The sequence below is a fragment of the Gavialis gangeticus genome, unplaced genomic scaffold (genome assembly GCF_001723915.1).
Source record: "Gavialis gangeticus isolate Ggan-Ray unplaced genomic scaffold, GavGan_comp1, whole genome shotgun sequence".
Lineage (NCBI taxonomy): Eukaryota > Metazoa > Chordata > Crocodylia > Gavialidae > Gavialis > Gavialis gangeticus.
The window spans coordinates 2,503,532-2,517,659 of record NW_017728992.1 but is presented as its reverse complement, the minus strand read 5'-3'; the positions used below and the strand labels follow the sequence as shown (position 1 = coordinate 2,517,659).

The window sequence follows — 14,128 nt, the reverse complement described above, 5'->3', positions numbered from 1 at the left end:
TGGCTGGGGCAGGCACTGCTGATCCGGGGAAGGGCAGGGCAAGCGGCTTGTCTGGGGGATGCTGGGGCAGTAGCTACCGCCGTTGCACACACCCCAGGTGGGCATGGCAGGGGGGGAGTTGTCTCATGATCTGTATGTGGGGTGGGGCAGGCTGCTGCTGCAGGCTCGAGCCTGGATTGCGCTGGGCTCTTCCCAGCCAGGGGCTGGACCAGACTGTGCTTGGAGTAGGCGGCAGTGGTGGCACTGGGAGGAGGCTATGGGGGGGGCTGCAACCACCCCAAAATTCACCATTGACCCCCTCTCCGTAGCTCCCTCCCAGCACCCCTGCCCACCTCAAGCACAGCCGAGCCCAGCCCCCTGCTGCAAAGAGCCCGGCACATTCCTGGGCCCAGCCCGCAGCAGCAGCCCACCCCGCTCAGATCTGGGAGCATGCGCTCCCCATGCCCTCCCAGGGTGCGGACAGCTGCAGCAGCTTCATCCCCCTGCAACCTCTAGACGAGCCGCTCATGGCTCCGTCCCACATCCTGCCCTGGCTGAGCAGCACCTGCCCCAGCCCCATTCCCTCCCTCACCACGGGGCCTCAATCTCCCCCCAGTATTCCCCCACACCAGACTTATCAGACTGCTCTCCAAGCTGCCAGGCTGCACTCCTGATCGTGTGCATGCTGTAGCTGTGTGTATGCATGGGGCATTTATCAGCCACATCAGGCAAAAAAAGCCGATTTCCAATAATGTGTAGTTTCCCTATATCAGTGGCGATTCAATATGGGACCAATGTATCACTGCACCTCTATAAAATACTCTTATTTCTGTCTGAGATGTCTCCCAGTAATGTAAAGCTGGAATTTTTGCAATGCCTGACTGTTATTTCAAACTTTGGGATATGGGATCCCTGATGGTCTCAGACCTGTGTAGGCATTGTGCCAAATAAATTAAGGGGTCATCTGGCACTTTTTTATACTGTGATTTTTATGCTTGTCCTTCCTGAAGCTGTATCATTCAGAAAAAATGAGTGCTTTCAATAATGTCATATGCTATTCATGGTATGTATCTGACCCACAGCCTCTTTCAGTTCCCTGGAAATTGGTCTTGGTAACACCAAGAAAACACGGTAACATAAAAGATGGCATACTGGGTCAGACCACAGGTTCATCTAGCCTGATATCCTGTCCTCTAAAATGGCAGTATGTGGATGCTAAGCTAAAGGGTTTCTGTGCTCTGTATGTCCAGACTGTCCTGTCCCTTACCCCTCTTCCTTTACAGCTTCCAGCATTCAGAGGCCTAGGAACTCATACCCTAGAGGTTTGCAAGGTTCTTTGGGTAGATGTTATATCTTTTATTAGACCAATTAAATAGTTGGGGAAAAGTTCTTTGCAAGCTTTTAGTCATAAACACCCTTCTTCAAGCACTGGGGGACTGCTGTGGTACCCCTAGCAATTGTGTTTAATAACCACTGATAGACTTATCCTGCATGTATTTATCCAGTCCTATTATGAATATAGTTAAATTATCAGCCTTTACAACTTTGTATGGCAATGAATTCTACAAGTTAATTGCATGCTTTGTGAAAAGGACTTCCTTTTGTTTGTTTTGGCTAATAATTCCCTTGCAAGTCCCTTGGTTTTAGTATTGTGAGAGATGGTAAATAGTGGTTCCCTATTTACTTTCCTCATGCTATTTATGATTTTATAGATCTCTTTCACATCCCCTTCCATCTTTTATCTCAGCTCAAAAGTCCTAGCCTATGTAGTCTTGCCTCATACAGCAGCATCTCCATGCCCCCAACCATCCTTGTTGTCCTTTTCTTTACCTTTCCTACTTGTACTGCTGTCGTCTGAGGATGTGGGGGATCAGAGCTGCATTCTGGTAATGGGAAACAGTCATCAGTGTCTACAAATGTTTTCCATCAAACGGATCACTGACTAGTGGAAAATGAGTTTTGGCCTGTGGTTTCATACATACCTATTTTCCAACTTTTATTAGTTATTGTGTTTGCTCTTTTATGCTCTTAGGAGACATGAATTCAGGAAAAATGCAATTTAGTTAAAGAACTAAATTAGAAGCATCCTCTTACTGCCAAAATAATATGAGGTTATAAGCTGTGTGTCAAAAAGGGATAAAATACCTAGCATGTTCACTTCCTCCAAAACTTGCATCTAGAATGTGCCCACCACGTGTCTAGTGGTCTAGCACTTTGTTAAGCACCATGTGTTGGCATCTGCAGAGAGCACTCAGAAAATCAGGCTCTCTAAATCTCAGTAAATCCAAAGGCTAAAATCTTATTATCCTTAAGCAGCCATGCTGGCCTTAGGCCTTTCTGGGATTTGTAGTGTAGCTGATTCAAGTTGAGCAGGAAAATAACTGGGCTTACCAGAGCACTGAGGACAGCCAGGACCAACAGTTGGAATGCAAAGGGATTACAGAATATCCCTCTGTCATTGTGTGGAAAAAAGGATATTTTAAAAGACTAATATCTAATGGCTGTTTGTTCAAAGGAAACTCTATTGACTCTGCTACCAGGTACTACTACCATATTCAAACAATCAACACTGAAGTGCAACCTTGTTGTAAGATTCCCTTGGATCTTTCATTGCAAGCTTTCCAGAAGTGGGACCCTGTTTAAATGTTTATGTAATGCTTAGTTCAGTAAACCCAGTTTGTAAATGAGAAGTGTAACCCCTTCCAGCATCAATAAAGCAGTAACTATACGGACTACAGGGAAGACTAACCAACCAAGGAAGAACCAAGGTATTCTAGCAAACTTATACAGCCCACACTGAAGCCGTTGTTACTATGGCTTCACTACAATCAACATGCTAGTGAGATTTGTAATATGCCAGGATTGCAGTGACTGAAGCGTAGATATTATTAGCAACATGGCCAGTAGTATTCCAGTGTTCAGCTCAGCATGAGTTGCCTGACTTTAAGTTGGGCTTGTACTTAGCTGGTTTGCCCACACTGTCCACTACACTGTTTGGCTCCACTGCTAAAAGTACCTAAGATAGCTAACTTGGTTAAGGCTACACAATCTGCAGTCACTGCAAGTCAGACATACCCCACAGATAGCTTGGGCTTACCTGTAACTGCTGCTGCCTCACTTCTGATTGCTGTGTAAATGTTCCCCATCTGTACAGTGGCACTTCCTTCCCTTGTAGGAGTACTGCCTTGCTACACAGTAAAGATTGTGAGACCCTCAAAAACTCAGGTAATGCAAAATGGATAAGCATCACCGACAGACAGTCCATATGTCCTTGAAGCAATGGTTTTTGAGACACTACATTAGAATGGGAAAACATTTTAAGATTTGTGGAGCTTTGTTTCCAATACTGTACTGCCTACCAAATTAATGTGATAAAACAGCAGTGTATGGATTATTTTGAGGGAATCTTGCCTCAGTGTGAGAACATCTTGAATATTAAGTAGGTAAAACATTTAATTGAATAAGGAGGAAATAACAGCCATGCAATAGCTACCTAAGCAGATGTTCTTCAAGATGGTAAGTAGCTCTGTTGCAGAGAGAGAACACAGATAAACCTAAAAAACTTTTAAATACCTAGTTTTACATAGGATCAGTTTTCTTACTTTGTATTTCTAAGAGCAACTATGAGTCTGTTGCCCTATATTCAGCTTTATTCCTGCTTTTGGAAAACTGAGACTACAATAGTTTTGTCTCATGAACAGCCATTTGTTATTGTTCCTTCCACCTAGCATATACACTGTCTGTTTAAAAGCCTTTCTCCCCTCCAAACACCTTTATATATGAAACTCTGCTATTCAGTGGAATTTACCTTGCAGGAAAGGGTTTATTAGTAATCAGGTCTGTGCAGGTATATATGTACTTTGAAAAATTATGTGAAAGGCAAAACCTCCTGTCTTACTGTGAAGTCTGTGGATGAAGCCCTAATTCCACTGAAGTCAATTAAAGTTTTGCCATCGGTTTCAGTCAGGTCAGCATTTCTCTGTAAAAGTCAAAGCTCTGTCTTTGCTGAACTCTGGCTCCTGGGAGGACTTACTCTGCCCACAGACAGATTATTTTGTTGTTGTTTTTCTCTGATTAGCAGGTTATAGTGTTCCTGTCCAAAAAATCACAAAGGCCCCCTTTTACGATAACAAACTTTGGGGCCATCAGGAATCATCCCACTTTCTCCATTCTTCATATTTAGTGAATTTCAGTAGGTTTAATGCACATAAATAGAAATATTATAGGGAAAGAAGGTGAAAGTAGGGGAACATTGTATCATGAAATGGTGGGGAATTTAAATTTTACCCATGCTAAGTACTTGCAATTTATGAAAAAAATGTAATTAAATGTCACTTTATAATGCATTCAGAAGCCTTATTTTGGGAGCCAGATGAATGACATATAATTGGTAGAGTACTGTTTTACCATGGAACTGCTAGGTTAACTGGATGTGCAGATCTTTTATTTAGGCACACCATTGCTTAAATTTCTAATATTATTGCCATCCCTTCCCAAAGAACAAAATATTTCATACAGTTGCACACAGAACATCTGGGAAGGCTCCTAACAGCTGAGTGATAAGCCTCTTTCTTTTCTTCCAGTTCCGCTTGGTGGTAAAGACAGCTCTGAAGCTACTGCTAGTGTTTGTGGAATACACAGAATCCAACGCGCCACTTTTAATCCAGGCAGTGTCCACAGTGGATGACAAGAGAGGTGAGTACCCTGATCATACAGGGTGAAATAATAGGCCACTAAAGCCATGGATTTTCGTGACAACACAATTTTTCGTGTAGCATGCATCTGTCAGTTTTTGACTCGAAATCAAGATCTGTGATTCCGTCACACACTGATTTTACAAGTCTTCTTGCTTTCTTTATTAAAAGGTAGATTTTTAGATAGTAATGCAGCACAAAGCTGCCTTCTTCTGTGAATATAGATTACAGTAGCACTGTTAGTGGAAGATACTAAGTCTGTGCAAAGCTTAAGTCACTGATTCAATTCGGCAGAGATTTGGCCTGATTCAGCGGCCAAATCTTGGAATCCAAATCAAATCAGGAGACCTTTTAATCTCTCCCAATTGAATTGGAACCCTCCAAATTGATTCGGAGAGATTTGATGATTCGGACATAGACACAGCTTTAAATGTTTTTTCTACATACCTCAAGGTAGCAGGCAGCTCATGAATGCTGAGATGCTGAGGCGGTGAGCCCGGTGGGGGGTCCCCAACATGCTCAGCAGTGGACCCAGAAGTGGACCAGAAGCACTTCCAGTCCACTTCTGGGTCTACCACGGAGCGCACAAGGGACCTGCACTCCCTGGCTCGGTGACTGGTGCCTCCTAGGTCTGGGGGAGAGACCTGGGGTCCCCCCACAGCTGATCGCTGAGAGGGGTGGACGCAAGAGGGGGGTCCACCACTGAGCGCACGGGGCCCCCCATGCTTCTGTGGGACGATCCATCCACCCCACCATCTCAGGGTTCACAAGCCACGCCTGGTACCTTGAGGTATGTAGAAAAAACATTTAAAGCTGTGTCTGTGGCCAAATTGCTGATTCTCTGATTCAGCATCGAATCTTCAGATTCGGATTCGGCCGAATTGAATCGAGACAGTGATCCAAATCAACTAATCAAATCACTGTCCCCTGATCTGAGCCAAATCTGAATCCAAATAGAATACACACACATCCTTAGAAGATATTATCCAATATGAATATGCATACCAAAATCTGGCAGGTAGGTGAAATGTACTTGAAACAAACAAACTGGCAAACCCTATCTTAAATGTAAGCAATATTCTCAAGACTCTAAAAGACTCTAAGGAAAATAAAATAGTGTCAGTTCAGACTGTAAATTAAAAAAAAACACTTTTACATTGAAATAAATCCTCCAGAAGACCTTATGTGTTGAGATCTGTTACTCTTTAAAACTAGGCAAAAATAATTGGACAAAAAATTCCCATAAATAAGAATGGAATAAAAGTGTTGGTTTTGTCTTCCTCCCCTCTCCCTTCCTTACACCCCTTTCTTTCCTCTTCCCACAAAAATATTGCTAAACTCCCAAGACATGCTCTTTTGATTTGAAATGTTCCTTTGACTCTGAGTTGGGTATTTGGGACTGCAGACCCATTGTTGTGGTCTTGAACACACAGAAGTTTAAGCAAAGGTCTGTGGAATGGTCTCCTTGTGGCCAAACTTCTATAAAACAACTTGATATGACTAAAATAAAACAAATCATTGGGGATGTGGACTTTGGGGGCAGAGTGATGCAGAAGAGGAGGGGAAAGTTACCCTGTTTTGCATTTTTACTATCAGAAGGGGCATGTTAAAAAGGCTAAAAGATCTATAAATCATCTGTAGGAAGGTGGTAAGGCAAAGGATTTTTTAAAAAAAATGGGCCTGTTCAGATGGATTATCTGTTTTGAATTAAACCCCATAAACTTGCTGTACAGCAGAAACATAGTTAGCCTGCTCGCGTAATTGTGAGTTCTGTGATTTATTTTTATAGCCAATCATAGTATTTCCTCAGCCCTCTGAAGTCACTTATATTCTCAATGTGTTTGAATCACTGCCTGTTCACATGCTAGAAAACCTCATTAAATTAAAAAAGGGGCAAAACATGCTACCATGTGTTGTACATCCCCTTTTATATCCTGTAGGATGGTCTCAAGCCTGCATTTCATCCCAGAAAAAGTAATAAAAAACTTCAAAATCAACATAAAATGTCTGAACAAAAGATGCTTTTGGTTAGATGGATAATTGTTAAAAGCAAAGTGGGGGATTATACTAGTAGGTAGGCAGATTTGCCTTCGGGGCTCTTGAATAACTTATCCTTTAACGCTTCAGCATGCTTTTTCAAAATAAGGCCCCCACAATTATCGTAGAAATTCTTCCAGACTTCAGTAAAAAAGAGGAAGAGAGACAGGTATGCTTTCTTTTCCTATCTCCTTAGTTCCTTTTTAAATCATCTGTAGAAGAGTTTCTTTTTTAGTTGGAATGGTGCTGTCTTTTTATTATATTTACTAATGACCAACTTGAGATAGTGGCAACCCGCTTTAAATGATCCATTTATCAGGTGGAAATAAAAGGGAACTAAATAAGTTTTGTGTCTTTTTGGATATTTAATCATAAATCTTGCAGCTAATTAATTAAGTGCAGTGCTGCTTTGCAAAATGTTCAGTATTTCATGCCACGTGTGAGGTGATGAGTTATGACATAATTCCTTAGCATGTGTACCACATATGATTAACAACTCAACCCCCCCAATAATTCAACCCTGCTTTCAAGTGTTCCCATCTGGTTTCCGTGCTAGAATACATCTATGTGAAAACCAAAACTTCAGAGAAGCTCCTGATTTAATAATGGATACAAGCCGATCAGGCCTTAATATATGTGGAGTATCCTCTTGCTTGAGTTTTTCATTTCAGTTTTTTTCTGCCATCTCTTCTTAGCTGGGATGGAATTCATTGCCCTTTCAATTTAAGACCCTTGGAGTGCTATATTAGGAGCTGAAATGTGGTCTCAGAATTCTGCAGCGTCTCCAGGGGCATCTTTATTAGACGCATCTTTTTTAATAATGGATTTAAGTCTTTGCCTGAACCGGTCGTTATATCCTGTTTGTGTATGTTATTTCTGCTGCATTGGCTGCCATTATGTGATTTGTAAATGGCCTGTATTATCAGCCCAGTGCACTTGTTGAAATATTCAAGTATAGAAGGTGCAGAAGTCTTTCCAAAGATAAGTGTCAATACTTAGTTCTTTAAGACTGTCAGAGATGTACCCTTTGTATGTGGACAAATCCTCACGCAGCTCTACCAGCGGTGCCTCAGCCCTCACCTGTGGTATTAGCCTTCTCCTGGGTTTTATGTAAGCAGAAAATTATTTCCTTGCCCTCATGTTCATTTTTTATTAGATACGGACAAATTCATACACACATCCTTTAAGGAGAGTTGGAAAAAGAGTCAGTGACTCAAAATAATGTGATATGATATTATAACGTATGCTATTTTACCACAAGCTCCTCATTTTATCTTGTGGTGGATACCATCCATGGCTACTTTTTTTTTTAAGAGATAAAGCTAGACTCATTCTACACCCTGGAAAACAAAACAAAACAAAAAAAGCAAAACAAAAATCCCACCAATTAAGGAACCAACCAAACCATAGCACTTCAACTGAAGGGGAATCCATAGCTATTAAGAGAATGCAAAAAGCCACATTCTCAGCTGGTACATCTTATACTAAGTCCATCAAAGTCACCAGCTGTGGATCTTATACAAAACTTCCATTTTGTATGTTAGGTTCAGACATGGCCTTTTGTAGGCAACAGCTGTCTAATGCCATATGAAAAGAAGATGGATTACTGCTGGACTGGCTTACTGATAACTGTGCCAATGAATAGGTTTTCTAAAAATAATAATATAATCATTATAAAAATGTGTTTCCTGGCAGCAGTAAAGAAACATGGGTATGGGCTGGATAAGGTTGGACTTTTGTAGGTAATAGTAGGTGTCATGTTTGTATGAAAACAGAGAAGAGTATGAAAGTCCTCTGCTAGCAGTGAGGAACATAAAGACATCCATGCACAAGAATGTTGTATTTGCATTAAAAAAAACAAACCTTGATTGTTCCAATCACATGAGATCTGTCTGGCTGCAAATAAAAGGCACTTTGCCCTAGAAGGACTTTCACTGAATCATAAGGCATGGATTAAGTCATTAATATGTCATGTTTTTGGCAATTCACTTCCTTACAAATGGCACTGTTATAGGTCAGGCTCATATAATTGGTCCTGTTTTGTTTCTCCTCTACCCCCTTCTCTCACATTTTCTTCATTTATTATTTGTCTTTAAACACCACAGGAAAACATTTTTGTAGCTAGGGTATCATTCCTACTGATCATGTGTCATCTTTGAACCAAGTGAATTTGTTCCACATGTCTTTTGAACATATGCTTTCTGCATGATGTCTGCTTATAGAAACTAGTGAACAGAGGACTTATGGAGCTGGAAAAGCTCCATAAAGGGCAGCGTTTTAATTAATATGAAAACATAAGTATACTGGGGGAGAAAAAAGGTGTTGAGCGCACATTGTGCAGTGCTGTGAAAGATGGAAACTTCCTGTTCTGTTTTGCAGCAGCGGGTGTTGGAAAATATTGACATTGAGAAGCATAGATGAACCCAAAATCAGAAGAATCTGCTGTCTAGATGTTTATTTATAAGAACCTTTGCACTCTATAATTTCCACTGTTTGAGCTTCCATGTTAGTCAGTGGAAGATGTATGGCAAGATACAAATTAGAGTTTTCTCAAAATGTTGCGATATACACACATGGTGTATGCGACACTTAGCAAAGGGTTAATTGTTAGGCTACAGCATCTTTTCTCAGGATCCTCAGTGAAACAAGAATTAAAGTTTTGGTGAAGAACGGTTTGATTTTCTTTGTCTGAGTGTTTTACTACACCGTATCCTGCCAAGCATGCTGTGGAGGTGAATTTCTGTTAAGAATAATCTGGGTTTTTTTCTAAGCAGTTGAAAAACTCCTCTAACTTTGCTGTTCCAGCTGAATAAATCTTTCTAACCAAGTAGCTGTTAACTTTCTGATTTGCCTGTGTTACAATAATCTAAATGATGGTCTTTTATTATGATTTGGTCTTGTTTCCATGATAGATCTGTGTAAACCATTTTTGGGTAAATGCATCTGTCTCAGGCTTATCTGAATAAATGTTATGGTTGTATAAAGTATCTTACATAAAATATGTTAGCTTGAGTTTCCTACCCATTTTTCCAAAGGCCTTCCAAATGTTTTTGTTTGGAACAATAGTCCATTAAGCTCTTTGCACATTTGGTAAGTAGATGATTGAAAATGGATGTGATTTTATAACAGACAGGTTTTGGCCTTGCTGGGCAAAATTGAGAGAAACATCTTTGAAGAGTGGAGGGATGCATGGTAGTGTTATTAAAATATTTGAGTAAGCATCAAGACAAAAAATATAACACTTCTCTATTGACTTGGATTTATGTCTTTTATCCAATATACATAAACTTGGATTCTATACAGTGCTTTTTATTTTATTAAAAAAGATATTTTTCCTAATACATTAGAGATTTCTAACGTTATTAGAAACATGGATATGGATACTGATCCATTGAAACGTTAGTGTACACATTATTTGTTAAGAAATCTATAACCATTTGCTGTTCTAAAGCTATGGTACATACTGCCTCAACCAGTCATTGTTCTTGAATGTGTAATGAATTACCCACTCGCCAATGGTTTCTACTTTCCTCTTAGGTGCCAAGCCATGGTCCAACATCATGGAAATCCTGGAGGAAAAGGATGGAGTTGATACTGAGCTGCTGGTCTATGCAATGACCTTAGTTAACAAGGTTGATTGTTTTAATGAAGTAATACCATTATCCATAACAATATAATTAGTCATGTCACTTTTCCATAATGTCCAAGGGTGGCATAGCCATTTTGCAGTCATGTAACAAGGCAAACCTGTGTCCCATAGCACTTGATGTGCAAACAGTAACAAGTCCACATCAAAGCCAATATGAATTAACCTTAACTAGAGCACACTACTTATAGTCCTAATGCAATGCCACTAGCTGGATTGCTACCCTATTTTTTAAATATATTTTTTTTACAAAAGCAGATGCCATAGGAAGAGCGGCACTTGATATGTCTTTATTATGTGTAAAATAAATACTCAAATATTGCTTGATGTCAACAAACAAGGGCCATTACATTCAGATCTGAGAGTTTTCTCCCTCCACCTTTAGCTCTTAGAAAGTTACTATATATCCAGGCTAACTGTCACTTTGAAATTGGGAGAGCATGGTAATAGAAGAGGAACATATCTGATAGTAGCTCAGTGGGGGAGTGAAACCGGGGTATTTACTGAGTAGGAGTTGATTATTATTAAGGTTTGGCTGAGGTGAGTAGCTTGGATCAAGTGAGTTATGACTGGATCAGGAGAGAGCTCAGTCACTGAGAAGAGGGACATTTTTGAAAGCTGAGTTCTGCAGTGATATTAAACTCTGTGAGGGCTTAGGCAGCTTTCAGATAACAAGAGATGGGTATAGAGGTTTGAGGGCATGCAATGGGATGCTCAGTTGAGGGGCCAGGTTGTTATAGGGCTATGGGGAGGTTTATTTCTTAGACTGGGAGAGGGTAGGCTTAATCACTTGAGGAAGGCAGTTTATGGAGTAGTCCACTCATCTGCAGCCTTCTGAAGGATAACTCAGACTATTATGCCAACCTACCAGTGTAAACAAATACAACAGATATTCTTGTCCTTTATTATTTATGTCACGGGAGCACCCAAATAACCACATTCAGGATTAGGACTCACTTTTCTGGGTGTGGTGCAGACAGAGTTCCTGCCTCAAATTCACACCTGACTTTAATGCAAGATTCAACACCTGAAAGTAACAAACCATTTAAGGAAAGAAAGGTGAACAAGTCCTGGTAAAAAGCTTGGTTACAAAGGCTACCTTTGTGAGGAATATGACATTCAAGAACATTTGATTTTTTTTTTCTTATTCCCCAAATGTGATGAATTTAACAGGGCTGACTGCTAATGAGACACTTTCTGTTTAAAAAAAAAGTCAGGGGAAGGTTTTGTGAGTTTTGCTTCCTCATTTGTAGTTCTCCAGGGCTTTTATTACAGTAGTTATTCCACTATAAAATTAAATATTATCTAAAATATGTACATGTGTTTGCAGAAGAATACTTAAAATCTCATAAAATGAGAAACGAGGTAGGAAAAAATGTCCTTTAAATGCTAAACAAATCAAATGAGTCAGAACTTTAAAACCGACCTTTTTGAAGAACAAAGGAAACCAAGATGTGTTTAGGCACCAAAATAACACTGCTTTACAATTTTACTTAGTAGGTCAGAATGTTAGTCCCAGTCAAAACTGTTAAATTCATTCTATTCATTCAAGGATTCTGAGTTATGGCCATAAATCAGGATCCCAGTTAACTCCTACCATTTACCTCCTTCAAGACTACACTAAATGCTTTAGTGGTGAAACATCTTCTTTATTAATGTTTAATATTGCTCTGACAGGGGCAGTTAGTGCTAGATTCCCTTTCCCAGCTCCCTCCCCAATCACATTATTGATGTCAAGATGGTTCACTTCAAACTAACCCTGGGTCTCGCTGGGTGCATCTATATGTGCACCCGACTGCACAGTTGTTATTCCTCAGTCATTTAGTACTTGCTGTAGTAAGTTTGTTTGTTTTATTACTTCATTACTTACTGACTTTTATGCAATATGTGAAAGAGCCTATCATCCCTTCTAACTTTCATTTTTTAGGAAAAGTTACATCTTTATATTTTTTTTTAAAAGAAAAGAGCATTTCATGCTGAAAAGAGCACAGCACATCTGTGCAGAAGAATCAGAGGAAAGGATTCCAAAAAATACCTTCCAATAGGAGCAGGGGAAACAAAAGATCTAACTAGTCTGAAGATGTAGCTTTATAAATGTATGAAGACATTATGTGACAGCGGTTTCTACAATATCAAGGGACAATTCATGTCTTTATTTCTTATGTAAGAAATTGTTGTAGCTGCCTCAGGTGCTCATGAGCAGGCAGGAAGGTGGTCTGTGTATTTGCCAGTGGGCAAATACATGACATTCATAGTGTTGACCACATCATAATGAGAAGAGAAGTTGATGGGTTTTTTAAGTCTGATGTTAACCTCCCACTGCTCATGAGTTTGTTGAGAGCACGTATAATCCATTTTCAGCCTTGACTTTGCCTAGGTAAGACGGTCTGTTTGATAGACTCATCTGTTTCATGGGTTCTCCATACCTTGTATAGTCAGTCCATTTTCCAAGTAACCCTTCTCTCACCTGTTTAAATTCCTCTTTGTTGAACAGAAGTCACCAGAACCACGCACTATTTTCTAGATCATTTTTTTCCAGTCTCATACTATAGCATTAATGCTTACCTATCTGTATGGCATGTACTTCTTCTGATATATCCAAGAAATTCCTTCCATTTGCCTTTTTTCACAACTGCATCACATTAAAAACCCTTGCTGTATGAATATACTGCTTGGGGGATCCCTGCTGAAAAGATGTAATGTGTTCTAGCAGATCACCTACAGGAAAGAGGTTAACACAATGTCACCAGCCCACTCTTGTGGACCAGCAGCAAGTGCCCTGTGGATCCAGTTGTCCTAGAAGAATTGCTGCCTTAGTTCAGAGCTTGACACCGCTTCTACCCCAGCACATCATTTTCAGGTGCCTGTCAGGCCATGGCCTTGAATCTGGGGCTTCAGCCTGCCTGGCATGGCCACTTATCCTAGCCTGCCACCTCCTCAGCTGAGCATTGGGGCAGACATAGGTGGTCAGAACCCGATATCTGGGCCTAGCCACCCACCCAGTCCCTGCAACCAGAGGCCGCCCAGGGTCAGATGACTCTTTATCCGTTTCTGTAAAAGCCCCTGACCCAGAAGAGGAATCATCTGGGCAACAAGACTCAATTTTGTATTCAAGATTCCTCACCCTTGTTTTGTGCCTCTACCGGCTCTCTGACAGATTATCTGGCTACCCGACCTGTCTTGCCCATGGATCTTGAGTTTGGCTTGACTCTGGCTCCCTTACCTGACTCTGATTTGGTCTCCTGGATATGCAGTCTAGCTGGCCTTAGGACCCCTTGCTCTGCCCAACCCTCTAGATCTGCAGTCCCCAGGCAAATCTTCTGGATTCCCTGTACACAAACTCTGCACATGTGCCTCAGATCTTGGCTGCTTCTTCTGACCCTGGGTGACCCCCAGACCTGGCTGCCCGTGACCAGGCATGCCTGTGCTATTTTTAGGAACGTAAGAATTACTGTACTGCACCATACTGATCTGTTTAGGCCAACATCCAGTTTCTGACGTTGGCCAGCACCAAATGCTTCAGAAATGGCTCACAAGACAAATTTATTTCAAGCTGAAAGCAGTGAAAAGTTAGCTAATGTTCTTAGGCACCTTGACCTACCACTATAATAGATTGGGTAGTACCTCTTCGTACAGTTTGTGAGCCATCTAGTGGCTCTCGCTGTTTAGACACCAATCCAAGCAGTGTTGTGTTGTATATGAAACTAAGCTCTGTGTGTGTGTGTGTGTGTGTGTGTGTGTGTGTGTGTGTGTGTGTGTGTGTGTGTGTGTG

General features: G+C 40.8%; 1 protein-coding gene across 3 annotated transcripts in view; it reads left to right on the top strand.

The window, feature by feature from the left end:
• FHOD3 (formin homology 2 domain containing 3) overlaps nucleotides 1–14,128 on the top strand; it is a 783,635-nt gene that overhangs the window by 573,315 nt on the left and 196,192 nt on the right. For all 3 annotated transcript variants that reach the window (XM_019520693.1, XM_019520685.1, XM_019520696.1), the window contains exons 8-9: nucleotides 4,563–4,674; nucleotides 10,248–10,342. In XM_019520693.1, the coding sequence (XP_019376238.1) occupies nucleotides 4,563–4,674; nucleotides 10,248–10,342 (207 nt within the window). The remainder of the gene's footprint in view (nucleotides 1–4,562; nucleotides 4,675–10,247; nucleotides 10,343–14,128) is intronic.